The sequence below is a fragment of the Sciurus carolinensis genome, chromosome X, assembly GCF_902686445.1.
Source record: "Sciurus carolinensis chromosome X, mSciCar1.2, whole genome shotgun sequence".
Taxonomy (NCBI): Eukaryota; Metazoa; Chordata; class Mammalia; order Rodentia; family Sciuridae; genus Sciurus; species Sciurus carolinensis.
Genome location: NC_062232.1, coordinates 86,826,665 through 86,842,011, shown reverse-complemented (window position 1 = coordinate 86,842,011; position 15,347 = coordinate 86,826,665). Strand labels below are relative to the sequence as shown.

At 35.2% G+C, this 15,347-nt stretch overlaps 1 protein-coding gene and 1 pseudogene across 1 annotated transcript in view; one reads left to right on the top strand and one right to left on the bottom strand.

The window, feature by feature from the left end:
• Il1rapl2 (interleukin 1 receptor accessory protein like 2) overlaps positions 1 to 15,044 on the bottom strand; it is a 551,208-nt gene extending 536,164 nt beyond the window's left edge. The window contains exon 1 of the mRNA XM_047535288.1: positions 14,731 to 15,044. Coding sequence (XP_047391244.1) covers positions 14,731 to 15,044 — 314 coding nt within the window. The remainder of the gene's footprint in view (positions 1 to 14,730) is intronic.
• LOC124971981 (60S ribosomal protein L37a-like) lies at positions 3,066 to 3,428 on the top strand (annotated as a pseudogene).
• Positions 15,045 to 15,347: the final 303 nt, after the last annotated feature.

Below are 15,347 nucleotides of genomic sequence, written 5' to 3'. Positions count from 1 at the left end.
GGTGAGAGAGTGATCATGGCTCCATGTGAATTCATCCCCATTCTTGAGAAAACTAACTGAATTGTATGTTCTGTTTAATAATACCATCAGCAGCAGCATTGCTCTTCTTCAATCAGGGTGGAATCTTAGAATGGAATTTCTCCACTTCATACATACGTTATCTCCAAGGAAACAACTACTATAAAGGTGCCTTAATACTTGACTACAACTTAAAATGTACATTAGTTGTATCTTTTAGCTTTTCTCAGAATCGGTCAATTTCTTAAAATATGCAAGACCTCCAAAATTAAGGATTAGTTATTGTTAGGTTCACATTTAGAAAGGGGCCATGATAAACTCAGGTTCCAGCCAAACTAACTGCCTGTTTTTCCTTGTTTGCAGCTATATTTCCTTGCCTCTTTACCCCTGAACGTTGTTCCATCTGCCTGGGAATATGTCTACTATCACTGTTTCGATTCTCAAGAACAATTAATCTCAAACACCACTGATTCTATAAGTCAAAATCTGTATTTACATATTCTCTGCCACTACTTTCCCTCTATCTTTCTTATAGCATTCAGTACCTTATCTCATGTGTAAAGGGATAAAATATATTAAGTTTAATGTTTGCAGCTCCCCCCACCCCCGCACCCACCCCACCTAGCCTCCTTGCCTTCTACACATAATTCTCTTTTTGGCTACATGGTTCTCTCCAAATCTAGCAACTTTTAAGGAGACTCTTAGTATAACAGATCAGTTATTGGCACTTAGTGTGCAAAATAGGAGTAATGGCCATAAAGAACTGACAGACTGCAAAAAAAACAATGCCAGTTTAACTAAATTATACTCAAAAGTAGAGAGCTACTCACAAGTAAAAAAAGTGATAGAGGATGAGAAAGGGCAAAGAAAGGAGAAACTTTTTACATTCCAAGGAGCAGTTTTAGTTAGGAGTGAGAGTGATGAGTGATAAGAGAAGTTTCTGGGCAGCTACAGTATGTAAGAGCTATAAGAAGTGAAAATAGAATGAACAGATCATTGGAAGTTTTGCTAGGGGTCACAAATTGACTCTTCTTTGTTGTTTTCAAAGGGATATGTAATATAAACTTAAATATTCAAACACTGAAAAGTATATTTAGTTGCAGGTCTATATTTCCTAGGGTACAATTCTATGCTGAATCCCATGATATCCTGTCTTTTGAGTTATGCTTGTTTGGTTATGATTCGTAGACATGTCCTAATTATCCTTTTAATCTATTAGAAAGTAGGAGTCCTATGATTCACTTTTGCTTTTTTAGTGCTTTTCACAAGGAGGTATTCAATAAATATTTGTTCAATATATAACTGATATTAGAAAGCTGAAATAATATTGACTGAAAAATATCCCTATAACTTAAAAACAAATAAATAAGTACTTGCAATTACTAATGAATTAGTTCTCATTTCTTTTCCACTATGAAACATTTGAACTTTAAGGTGAATGGACGGACTGGGGATATAGCTCAGTTGGTAGAGTACCTGCCTCACAAGCACAAGATCCTGGGTTCAATCCCCAGTACCGCAAAAAAAAAAAAAAAAAGTAGAGGTGAATGAAGAGAACAAGGTTTCATGAAGTGAGTTCATGAAAAACATAACAATACATTTAAGACATCTGATTAATATTCATTTTAGCACTTTGTCATATGGTAATTATGCTTCTCTGATTGTGTGTGTTGTACATTGGATGTTTGGGAGTCAGAGTTAATAGACCAAAACTAAGAGAAAGATAAGGATATACTCCCACAGAGTTCCTCCATCCCTCTTTTTTGGTAGAAAACAACATCTAAACCCTTCTGTATATTGAAAAATGATCACACAGGACTTCAAACATTGTAACCAAATAGTCTGGTTCTATCTCTGAAAACATCTGTTTTTAACTTTATCCTCACTTTACATGAGCTTATAATCTCTGTTTTACTACCCTCTGTTGTCTATCTTTACTCAGAATTTTGTCATTTGTTTTTAACCAGAAATAGAATTTAGGGGACACTTAACCACTGAATCACATTCTCAGTCCTTTTTTTTTATTTTTTTAAAATTTTGTTGCTGAGGGTAGCTTTGAACTTGCCATCCTCTTGCCTCAGCCCCCTGAGCTGCTGGAATTACAGGCATGTGCAGCTGTACCCTGATAGAATTCTGTCTTTATCACCAGACAATACTATACACTGAGGAAACTGCAGATAGAAACACAGAACTGTACACAAGCAGGAATTGACATATAACCATATAACATATAATGAGGTATGTAATCATACCTCACTTGTTGTGATACACAAATAGAGACTCATATAAAGACAGTTATGAGTATGTAATAAATGGGAAGAGAATAGAACACACTGATTAAGTGTATGAGCTCCAGGATCAGATATAACTGCCAAAGTCTCAGTACCACAATTATTAACCATGTATCTTTGAACAAATTCTTTAACTTCTATGAGTAATGGTTTTATCAGTTTCAATAATATGATCACCTTGTAGGATTATTCTGAGGAGTCACACAATTTTGTCATAATAAAGTCTTAAAAATCACAGTTTGGAATAATAGTGATCATGGTAGTAAAATTAGAGATAAGAGCTAATGTATGGACAGCTAGCTCACTCTTTGTTAGGATTAGAGCTAAGTGCTTATCAACATTCTCTGAGATACATACTCTAGTTGTCAATCCTCCACATTTTTTTCTATTAATAGCACCATGATTCACTAAGTTTCTTAAGTCAAAAGCACAGGAGTCATCCTCTTTTCAGCTCTACACATCTACTGCATCAGTATGTCCTGTTCTTTCATCCTTCAGTACATGTCTAGATCCATCTATTCTCTTATTTTCATAGCTACCACCTTGATTCCAAGAACTGTCACATCTCTCCTCAACTATTACAGATGCTTCCCATCTTGGCCTCCTTGTTTGTCCTCTTGCAATCCATTCTCACCAGGACAAACAAAGTGATCTATTTAAAATGGAAATTTGATCTTGTTACTCTCCAGCTTCAAACAAAGAAACAGATTAACCATTTTTCCTTTTGCCTCTGATTACTAATAAAGATCAACATCTGCTCTCCCCACTCGGGCCTGCGTCACAGCGACATGGCTAAACGCACCAAGAAGGTCGGAATCGTGGGTAAATATGGGACCCGCTACGGTGCCTCCCTCCGGAAAATGGTGAAGAAAATTGAAATCAGCCAGCACGCCAAGTACACTTGCTCCTTCTGTGGCAAAACCAAGATGAAGAGATGAGCTGTGGGGATCTGGCACTGTGGTTCCTGCATGAAAACAGTGGCTGGTGGTGCCTGGACCTACAATACCACTTCTGCTGTTACAGTCAAGTCTGCAATCAGAAGGCTGAAGGAATTGAAAGACCAGTAGGAGTTTGAGACATCCCTGGCCTATAATAAATGGGTTAATTTATATAACAAAATTGTGGATGTTGTTACTTGTATTAATTGGATGTTCTGATGTGCATTTCATTAATATTCAAGAAATTTGTAAATTGAAGCCCTTCTAATGTGAATTGGGAATTTTGCTGAGGTTGTACCCCATTCACAATAGCCTCAAAAAAAATAAAATACTTGGGAATCAATCTCACAAAAGAGGTGAAAGACCTCTACAATGAGAACTACAGAACACTAAAGAAAGAAATTCAAGAAAACCTTAGAAAATGGAAAGATCTCCCATGTTCCTGGATAGGCAGAATTAATATTGTCAAAATGGCTATACTACCTAAAGTGCTATACAGATTCAATGCAATTCCAATTAAAATCCCAATGATGTACCTTGCAGAAATAGAGCAAGCAATTATGAAATTCATCTGGAAGAATAAAAAACCTAGAATAGCTAAAGCAATCCTCAGTAGCAAGAGCGAAGCAGGGGGTATTGCAATACCAGATCTTCAACTCTACTACAAAGCAATAGTAACAAAAATGGCATGGTATTGGTACCAAAATAGACAGGTAGATCAATGGTACAGAATAGAGGACATGGACACAAACCCAAATAAATACAATTTTCTCATACTGGACAAAGGTTCCAAAAATATGCAATGGAGGAAAGATAGCCTCTTCAACAAATGGTGCTGGGAAAACTGGAAAACCATATGCAATAGAATGAAATTAAACCCCTATCTCTCACCCTACACAAAACTCAACTCAAAATGGATCAAGGACCTCGGAATCAGACCAGAGACCCTGCATCTTATAGAAGAAAAAGTAGGTCCAAATCTTCAACTTGTTGGCTTAGGATCAGACTTCCTTAACAGGACTCCCATAGCACAAGAAATAAAAGCAAGAATCAACAACTGGGATAGATTCAAACTAAAAAGTTTTCTCTCAGCAAAGGAAACTATCAGAAATGTGAAGAGAGAGCCTACGGAGTGGGAGAATATCTTTGCCAACCATACCTCAGATAGAGTGCTAAATTCCAGAATCTGTAAAGAACTCAAAAAACTCTACACGAAGAATACAAATAATCCAATCAACAAATGGTCTAAGGAAATGAACAGAAACTTCACAGAAGATGATGTACAAGTAATCAACAGATATATGAAGAAATGTTCAACATCCCTAGTAATAAGGGAAATGCAAATCAAAACTACCCTAAGATTTCATCTCACCCCAATTAGAATGGCGATTATCAAGAATACAAGCAACAATAGGTGTTGGCGAGGATGTGGTGAAAAAGGAACACTCATACATTGCTGGTGGGGTTGCAAATTAGTGCAGCCACTCTGGAAAGCAGTGTGGAGATTCCTCAGAAAGCTTGGAATGGAAACACCATTTGACCCAGCTATCCCACTCCTTGGCCTATACCCAAAGAACTTAAAATCAGCATACTACAGAGATACAGCCACAACAATGTTCATTGCTGCTCAATTCACCATAGCCAGATTGTGGAACCAACCTAGATGCCCTTCAGTTGATGAATGGATAAAGAAACTGTGGCATATTTATACAATGGAATATTACTCCGCAATGAAGAATGATAAAATTATGGCATTTGTAGGCAAATGGACAAAATTGGAGAATATCATGCTAAGTGAGATAAGCCAATCTCAAAAAACTAAAGGACGAATGATCTCACTGATAAGCGGATGAGGACATATAATGGGGGGTGGGAGGGGTTAGCATTAGGTTTAGGGTTAGGTTTAGGGTTAGGGATAAGGAGAGCGGTAAGAATGAAGGAAAGAAGGACTGTATAGAGGGAAAAGTGGGGTGGGAGGGGTGGGGGGGAAGGGAAAAAAATAAACATCATTGCCCTATGTAAACGTATGATTACACAAATGGTATGCCTTGACTCTATGTACAAATAGAGAAACAACATGTATCCCATTTGTATACAATTAAAAAAAATAAATATATAAAAAAAAGAATAAATTTTGTAAAAATGAAAAAAAAAAAAAAGATCAACATCTTATTCTGTTCCACAATATATGCAATAGAATGTGGCTACTGTCTGTCTTTGCGCTCTTGCCTAATACCATATTCCCCCTGGTTAATTGTGCTCCACCCAAACTTTTCTTAGCTTTCTTTTTTTAAAATTTTTTAAATTGTCAATGGACCTTTATTTAATTAATTAATTTATATGTGGTGCTGAATATCGAACCCAGTGCCTCACACATGCAAGGCCACTGAGCCACAACCCCATCCCCTTAGCTTTCTTGAATATGATACCACTGCTTCCACTTAATACCTTCTGACTTGCTGTTCACTCTGATTGAATGGAGATTGACTCCTTATCATTCAGATTTCATTCTATATGTCACCTAACTGAAAATCACCTCCTAGTTACTTCTATAAAATGAATCTTTTTATTTTCACTATATTTCCTAGTGTAGTTTTGTGAATATTTTTGTTATTTGTATGTTTCCCCCAATCTAGAATATAAGTTGCATAAGAGTAGCCACTTAAAGCCATGTTATTAAAATGTATGTATTCAATATCTAAAGTAGGGTTTTAAAATAACATTACTCAAATTAGTAAATGATTATTCCTTTTCCAAGTGAATAAAAACAAGGCATGCTGACATAATATACTGTTGCTTCCTGGGTTAGTGTATAGATTGAAAACTGAGTCCACTGGTTGAACTTGAGAAGTCATATAAATTGCACAATGTCACACAGCTAGTTAGTAAGAAAACCCAGATTCAATCCCAAGCAATCCAGTTCCAGGGTCTGAACTCTTAATATGATACAATAGTAGTAGTAACATAGAAGACCATACCACAAAGTAAGATTTATGAGTCCTCATATCCTTCTTTAACCCCTAAATGCAGATGATGTGTCATAATTTTGTCTTGGATTCATCATAGTGATTGGCACAATACTGGACCATAGAAGTATCTAATAGATATTCTCACTGAAGTTACTTTTTTATGACTGAGACTAGAATAATTGCATTTCTTGAGTCTTCTTCCCATTTAGAGTTTAACATGATATATACATTTTTTTTTGTCACTAACAAGAAGGAAGGTGGAGGGGAAACACCAATTCATAGCAATAGAACCCTCCTGATAGAATACAATTTCAATACACTGTTGCTAGCAGTAAGGACTACTATATTGACCAGTACATCTTTCTTGGAGACTCCAGTAGCCACACAAGGGATCAAGAGTGAGGTGCCACATATAGAGATACCATTTGATTCTACTAATGAGTGTGCAAATGTATTCTGGGGGTAGTGGTAGATTTTTCTTTTTTCTTTTGTGGTACCAGGGTCTGAACTTAACCACTAAGTCACATCCCCAGTCAATTTTATTTTTTATTTTGAGACATGGTCTCACTAAGTTACCCAGGTCCTCACTGAGTTACTGAGACTGGCTTTGAACTTGCTATCTTCCTCCCTCATCCTCCCAAGTCACTTAGGTTATAGGTGGGAACCACCATGCCCAGCTCCTGGTGTACTTTGATACAGATAAAATGTGTTCCATCCCTGCTTTAAGATGATTCTACCAGCACTCTCCATATTAGTGTTGGAGTCAGAACCCTACTCCTTCAGAGTTTACAAATGAGTTCACTGGTGAATCTTAGTATGAGCTTTTTTTGGGGGGAGATGAGGGCCCCTTAAATTCTTTAAATAGGGAATTTTAATACAAATATTCAGATTTAATTATTTTCTTCAAAAATTCAAAATACCTGGCAATTTTGGGCCTATATCTATAGGGCTTAACATTAAGAGGTCAGGAAGAATATGAGGTGTAGAGAAAGAAACTTAAGAAAGAATAACTGATGGAATAGGAGGAAAACTAGGAGAGTATAAATATCTGAAAATCAGGTAAAGCAGTGACTGCCAGGGGAAGTGGAATTGAGAGGAGTTTTTAGATGGCATAATTATTGACCTGTGTTTGCTGTTGGGATGATCTGGTATAAAGAGAAAATCTCATGATATTGGAAGAGAAGAGAAAATTGCTCATGTACTATTCTTACATAGGCTAATAGGGAGAAGACTTAGAGCACACATGAGGTAATTGGCCTATATATGAAGTGCCTGGAATCTATCTATACTACGAGGCTATAAGGCAGATTATATAGATACAGATATTAGTAGGTGTGTGAATATAGTGGAAGTTCTCTCCTGATAGCTTCAATGTTTTAGTGAAATGGGAAGTAATGGGTTGGAGATGATGAAGATTTGAAGAGAGGAGGCAGCATAAACTAATTATCTGGGCAGATTGGTGACTGAATGGACTAAGAATATACAATAAGACTACCTGCTAGCATTAAGGATCATTTGAAGTTCATTCATGTAAAGCAAAACCAGTCATTGTTACTATATATTTCCTTCAGTAAGGTTCAGCCACAAGAATAAAGGCACAGCATAGATGGACAGTAGATTTAACAATGTTGTGATTTTCACAAGCAAGTAAAATGATGGGAGAATGGTTCAAGAGAACCAAAAGGGTATATATGGGAGTGATTATAATGGTGGATCACTATATACTAGGTGGACCTCTTAATGTTAAACCCTATAGATATAGGTCTAATAAGCAGCTGGAGATCTGAATGGGATCAATAGATGATCAGAGATAGAATATAGAAGGAATGGGATAGAAAAAGTAGGAGGTGGTGGCAAGACAGTAGAAGGTGTGAAATGAGATTGTGGATGGAACAGCTATAACATCCAACACTGCAAACTGTTTCAAGTGGCCTGCCACACTCATTACATTACCTTCTTGACCCTTGAAAAGATTTTGACTTTGCAACACATGCACTAGGTTGCAACCTTAATTCTTATCAAAATAAACATAATTCTGAAATCCACTGCATTTTGTGTAATGATACAAGGAATAAAAAGTATATATGAATACCAGTATTAACCAGCTCATCAATGGATATTTGAAATCAATTTTTATGATTATAAAATATAATCCATTAATTCTAATCCTAATTGACTAAACTATACACATTTGCTTCTCTCCAATAAACAAACTTAAAAGAGTTGAAATTATATTAGTAATATGCAACAAAACGATTATATTCCTCCAAAAATACACATACACACACACATACACATACACACATAATTTGATGTTAAATGAAATTAAGGCAATATCACCACTTCTTTGATATGTCGTTAAATATAATTTTATAAACAAGTATATTGTCAAATTTTGGAGACTGAAAAATAATTTTGTCAGTTTATATCTGTGTTTTTATGCATAATTGCTACCAAAATAATGAAATCAGGGACTTCTATTTATAACAGAAAATAGACAAAACAATGAATTGCATTTCATGTTAGCCTATAAGATCAAAGAAGGCATCTTTACTATCTTAAGACCCTGCTATACAATCTTGATCTTTTATGGGGTCTATTAATTCTATAAGATCCAGGATTTCATTTTTCCAAGAAGACACTATCATCTCTCCTGGAAATTGCTACCCAGGCAAATGAGTTGTTGACAGTTAACTTTTCAAGCATCAATAGTTAAGATGGAATTGAACTATTATAAATGTTCAATGTCCTTTGAAATCTCTGGTATCCATGGTGGGGAGTAAGGTCAGGAGTGTAGAATGTGATAAGAACTATTTTTTTAGTGTTTGAGATAAGCTAGGACAATCACTTTTCTTTCCAAATGATATCAGTTTCCTACAATATAGCATGAAGGGAATCCGTAGTACATATTCAATGAAATTTTTGTTGCCTGAAATATAAAATTTTGCTGATGTATGTTACTTGGACATTTATACTTCAGGATGATTTAAGAGCAATAATCAGGGAAAATAACACATTTTATTTATTTCTTCTCTTTTATTATGGGATATTTTAAAATATACCAAAATTAAAAGGATAATATAATGAACACTCAGATATCCATTTTACAGATTCAAAACTTAGCAATATATTACATTTCTCATTTCAAATACTCCTGCCCCCTGAACTTTCTTGGTGATGGTTTGCTGGAGTAATAATCATTAAAGTATGACTTGATAATTCACACTTGAATAATCAAAGCAAATGTTAGACTCTGAGCAGGATACAGTAAGGATCTCTGGAAAAGGTTTGTGGAGCTTTCAGATTTTGGGACCCCAGTTTATTTCAATGATTATTAAATAGCAAAAATAATTGAATTATTTTCTCATTTGATAAAGGGATTCTTTTTTTCTACATCCTTGTAGAAATAAATGCTCATAAAGGATTTGAATCTCTAACTAGTTCTCTAAACATGGCCATGTCTATCCCCAAATATGCAGGTTTCTCTATTATTTTTTATTATTTTAACATCCTTGAATTTGACTCAGGACTATAATAGTACTATATTTGTCTTCATCCACATCTTAAGTCAGCCTTATTCCAAAGTGTTGAGAGTGATGCGTGGGATTTTATTAAATAAGATTACTATGTCATTTTATCCTATTAAATGTCTTCATTGAAAAGATTCAGGTATGGATGAGGGAAAATAGGAATTCTTGGATTGGTACTGCCTCTCAAAATATAACTTTATCTTCCAATAATCCTTTATTCCTAACCTATTAACATGCTGATAAATTCAAGTTAATTACTGTTGAGCCAGGTCAAAGAAAAATTATAATTAGTTACTGAAATATCACAAACAGTAACTTTACTATGATTCAAATGGGTAACAAATATTACTAATATCTCATATCTGTATTTCAAGTACCATGAAATAAATAATTTCTAATTAGGTTAAGAAAACTCATTCATGATTAAATTGAAGTGGTATCAAATTAGGAATTTTAGGTGAATATTGACATTGTCAATTTAAGAAACTTTTTCTACTATAAATGTTACTCAGAAATTGTATAAAATCACCTATATGGAGTGATTTCTCACTTGGCATGTATTTGAAGTCAATGACTGCTACTTGATCTGAAAAGTTTGTTATTCACAGAAAAATGATAGTTACTTCACTTATGTACACTAACTTTCTATTTCTATGTCTTTGAGTTGACAATAATGGTTTCTTCCTTTATATTTTCTTTTTGTTTCATTAATATTTTATTTGACATTACTGTTCTAGTTGTTAAAATTCTTGGTTATCATTTCAGGTTGAATGATTAAAGATGGGAAACACTACTATACCTTTGTTTGGGAAATGGAGTCTTGCTATATTGCCCAGACTGGTCTCAAACTCCTGGACTCAAGTGATCCTCCTGCCTCAGCCTCCCATGCATACCACTTAGCCTGGCACATTGTACATTTGTGTACATTCTTTTTTTGTGTTAATAGGCTAGACTATTCTTCTACAATCTTTGGTTTAATTTCTATATATTCACAAGCTTATTTAAATCATTTATCCAAATTCCAAGTTATTGAAGTATAATTAATTAACTACAATCAATTTAAGACTTTAAACAGCCAAATGTTTAAGATTCTTTTTAATTATAATTATTAACTTGCATTAATTATACAAATTAATGGGTTTAACTGTAACTGTGGCATTTCCATACATGCCTATACTAAGCTTTGATAATGTCCATCCTCCCATCTCCTACCCCTTCTCCCCAGATCCCCTTCCTAATTCCTAATCATCACCCTTTCCGGTCATCTTTCTTGTTGTTTTTAGTTGCCTATTTTAGAACAGTGTTTTTCAAATTTTTTTACTCTTTAACAAAAATACATATGACAGATAATACTCAAAAGTTTCACCCAACACAATCGGTCCCAATTGTTCCCTAAGGCCTGCTGCATAAACAAAATAAGGTAACTGTTAAGCTTGAATCCAAGTCTACGCTCAATGAAATGACATCCCTTTCTCTTTACTGACTTGAGTACCACTAACTCAGATTTTATCTACAATAGATATAAACAAGTTCAATTTGATGTGTACTTGAAAGAGGGCCATGTATAGGAAATGACTTAAGGAACAATAGGAAGTTTCATTACTCTCAGAGTATTCCTTTACTATCTGTGAACTTGTGCATGAAATCATGCAAAATATAATTTAAAAGCAAACATTGTCAACTGATAGGACCTAGAATCACCAACACCCTAGAAGCATCTGAATCTTGATTTCTAATGCTATTCTCTATTAAAATGAATCAGGGTTCTTGGGAAAATGGCTAATTTTCAGCCTGAGGCAGGACATATACAAGATAAGCTTGAAACATCTTTTGGTAATGTAAGAAAGTGTTAAAAAAAATAGCTGGTTGCAATGGCACATGCCTGTAATCCCAGTTACTTGAGAGGCTGAAGCAGGAGGATTTCAAATTTGAGATCAGCCTGGGCAACGTAGTGAGATCCTGTCTCAAAATATTTTAGAAAACAATAAAAATTAAGAGGGCTGGGAATATAGCTTAGTAGTTGAGCATCCCTTGGTTCAATCTTAAGTACAAAAAATAATAAAAGTGACCCAAACAATTCCGCATTTATGGGGTTATATCAAAGGAACAAATAAGCCAATTGAATGAATTCCCAATGGGCAAATACGAGAGATTTGGAGCAAGAAAATAAAGTAAAATTGCATTACAACCCAAGGCATTATATAACTATCCATGAGTCCATACCAATACCAATATGTAAATATCCATGAGTCTATACCAATACCAATAAATCATTAAATAAATAAATATGGAAGAAGGGACAAATCTCTCCATGCAGAAGAATTATAAATAATTCATGTAGATATTCCACCCTGAAGGAGGTAAAACACAACTCTCCATTCCTCAAGTGTAAACTTTGAATAATAACTTTCTTCCAAAGACTACAGTATGGAAAGTAAGGAAAATCTGCAACTTCACAGTGGAGAAAGGCAAATGCTACCTCAAGCCAGGTGATCAAAGTTAACATCAACAGTAGTAAGTCATATAGATCCTTCTACCCTTGATACAATGTGTTAAGAATGGTCTTTTACCTCTATGAACTTCCTCTACAAAACACATCATCCCAGTTCACCCATGAGGAAAATACCAGATAAATTTCAACTGAGGGATATCCTAAGACATATTTGACTGTTACACCTCAAAAGTTCAAGGTTATCAAAAACAAGGAAAGTCTGATGAACTGCCATAGACAAGAGGAGCTTAAAGGAGATATGATAACTACAAGGAATAAATTCTTACAGATGGGATCCTGAAACAGAAAGGGGTATTAAGGAATAACTTAGGAATATGAAGAAAGTATTTACTTTACTATAGAACAGTATACCACTATTACATTTGTACATTGGTTCATTAATTTTAATAAATGTATCATAGTCATGTGAGATATTAATAAGAGTACAAATATGCAGAAACTGTCTGTACTTTCATTGTAATAATTCTGTAAATCAAACTGTTCTAAAACTTGAAAGTATATTTAAAAAAATAAATAGGGAACCCAGCAGCTCAGGAGGAGTTCAAAGTCAGTCTCAACAAAAGAGAGGCACTAAGAAACTTAGTGAGATCCTGTCTCTAAATGAAAATACAACATAGGGTTGGTCAAGTACACTGGAGTTCAATTCCCAGTACATCCCCCAAAATAAATAAAATAAAAAATAAATAGGGAATTTTTGTTACAGCACTTTTGTACACATATAAACCTGTAAACAAAGTGTATATTCTTCAATAGAAAAATTAATATTTCAATTGTGGTGTCATAAACTATTAAGCATCAGAATATTATACACTGAAAGTGAATGAGTGAGCTCTCAATCAATTGACTTGAAGAGATTTCTACTAAGTTTATTTTACTAAGAAAATAAAATGCAGAGAAATATAAAACCCTGCTTTTATTTTGTAAAACAATGAGGAGAATCTTCATGTAAATATGTTTGTGTAAATTTTAAAGAGTAAGGAAAACACATGTAATATACACACTAAGTTGTTATCGTTGCTAGGAGTAGAATGGGTTAGAGGGGAAAGGGAAAAAGAGGAGAGGAAGCTAGACTGAGGACATAAGTAGGGCAGAGGAAGTAAGCAATAATTAGTTCACTCATTCACTATACATTAAGCACCTGTGCATAGTGAGTTAATGCTTTGCAAATATACTTTAAATTTGTGAAAACAACAAACAAACAAAAGCAATAGAGGTAGGTAGAGGGAAAAGGGATGTTTTTGATTGGCATGCTGTGTAGTGAGGATGTAGCATATGGAGGTTGTGAGCAGGGAAAAAGAGTAACAACACCCTGGAAAATACAGTGTCAGTTACTATAGCAGAATTACACCTACTTCTCAATTTTGTCAAGAGCTGCACAAGTAGAAGAAAATGTTGCTTATCACTAAGGGTGTGATGAAAATAATTGATGCTTCTGCCAAAATCCTGGGGATTTTTTCTACCTCAAACAGAAACTGAACTCACCATTTGCTCTCCCAACCTTTCTCTCCCTACACAAAAGTGATTCTTACAGCATCAAGAAGGTTCTCAATTTGATACACCACCTTGTTCTCCTGTCCTTTACAACAATAAGACCTTGCCAGGGAGTTCCAAGTGCTTTTGATGATGAAGTGACATAGCTTTGCATCAAAGTCCATAGGAGACAAAAATAGGGTCTGTATTTTTCAGAAGTTAAAATCAAATAGTAGAGTGCAGATCCCTGGTGAGCAAGATCAGAGACTCTTAAAATGGAAAAATTGAAATGTCATCTCAGCTATCTACTTCAGTACCTAATCCAGTCTATAAATGAGATGCTAGATCCTAGATTCTAGTATTGGGATAGAGGGGGAAGGGAAGACATATTGTACAGTCCCTATAAGATAAAACAGATTGTTATTCACTATAAACTTCTTACAAGCAAGAATTATGTCTGTGAAATCTTCCCAGTATAGCACCTAGAAACTCAGGATGGCTGTGTGTTTACAGAGATCTATGCTGAATATTTAGACACAGTGGAAGCAAACTCACATTGAAAATTCTTCAAAGGATATTAATAGTAGCTCTTTTGCTAAGAGGCCTACTAGCAGCATTTGAAGCTATTTTCCATCAACAAGATAGGAGAGACCTTGGCCTAAATGATATTTGACATCATTTTCATGGCCATATTTCAAGATCATTGAGCCCATTGTCTCTATGGAAAAATAACTACTAATATAAGACCTTGGGGTGGGGGTGGAGTTGGAAAAGAAAAGAGTCACTAAATTGTCTGTATTAAATAAGCACCCACAGTACTTTGGGATAATTTGATAAGAATTTGCTGTGTATTTGTTAGAATTGAACTTACCGAAGCGCTCCATGCCCTGTAACCTCTTAAGAACATATCCACCATATACTGTGAGGTACATCTGCGTACACTCCAGTCCCAATCAAAAGACTATGTCACATGATTGAGCAGTATTTTCACATGACACTCACCTTAAAACACAAGTGTAGAATCCACTGTCTTGTGCCTCAGCTGAGTGAAACCATATTGAATCTTCCTCTTTGCTCATCCTGACCTCTGAAAAGATGATGGGTTCTTCCAAATCACCTTTGTTTTTATACCACATAAGCCTGAGCCCAGTGCTTTGGGCCATGCTATAGTTAGTACGAATATAACTGTAGAAAAGGGCACATTTCACTCGGACTGGTTCACCTGCCAAAGCCATGTATGTCTTGAGATCCACTGACCAGTCAATGCAGCCATCCACTGAAAGAAAACCAGATGAATCATGAGATTCAGTGAGCATGTTTGGTAGTAATGATAAGAGCAACAATCATTTCCAGCATGTACTATGAACTTTCTATGAGCCAAGTACTGAGTCAAGTGCTTTACATAGGTTACTTTATTAAACCTTCTCAGTGACCCTATGAGATATACCAGTATCTTTCTTATACTGGAGCAAACAGACCCTACTCTAGCTCTGTGCCTCTAGGTTTTTTTCTGGTCAACTACAGCAAACTTCAGCTTGGTAAACAAGATCCTCCTAGGAGCTCTAGCACTCATGCCAACGAGGTTTTTGTCCTGTCCACAGACATGTCCCAATTCCAGC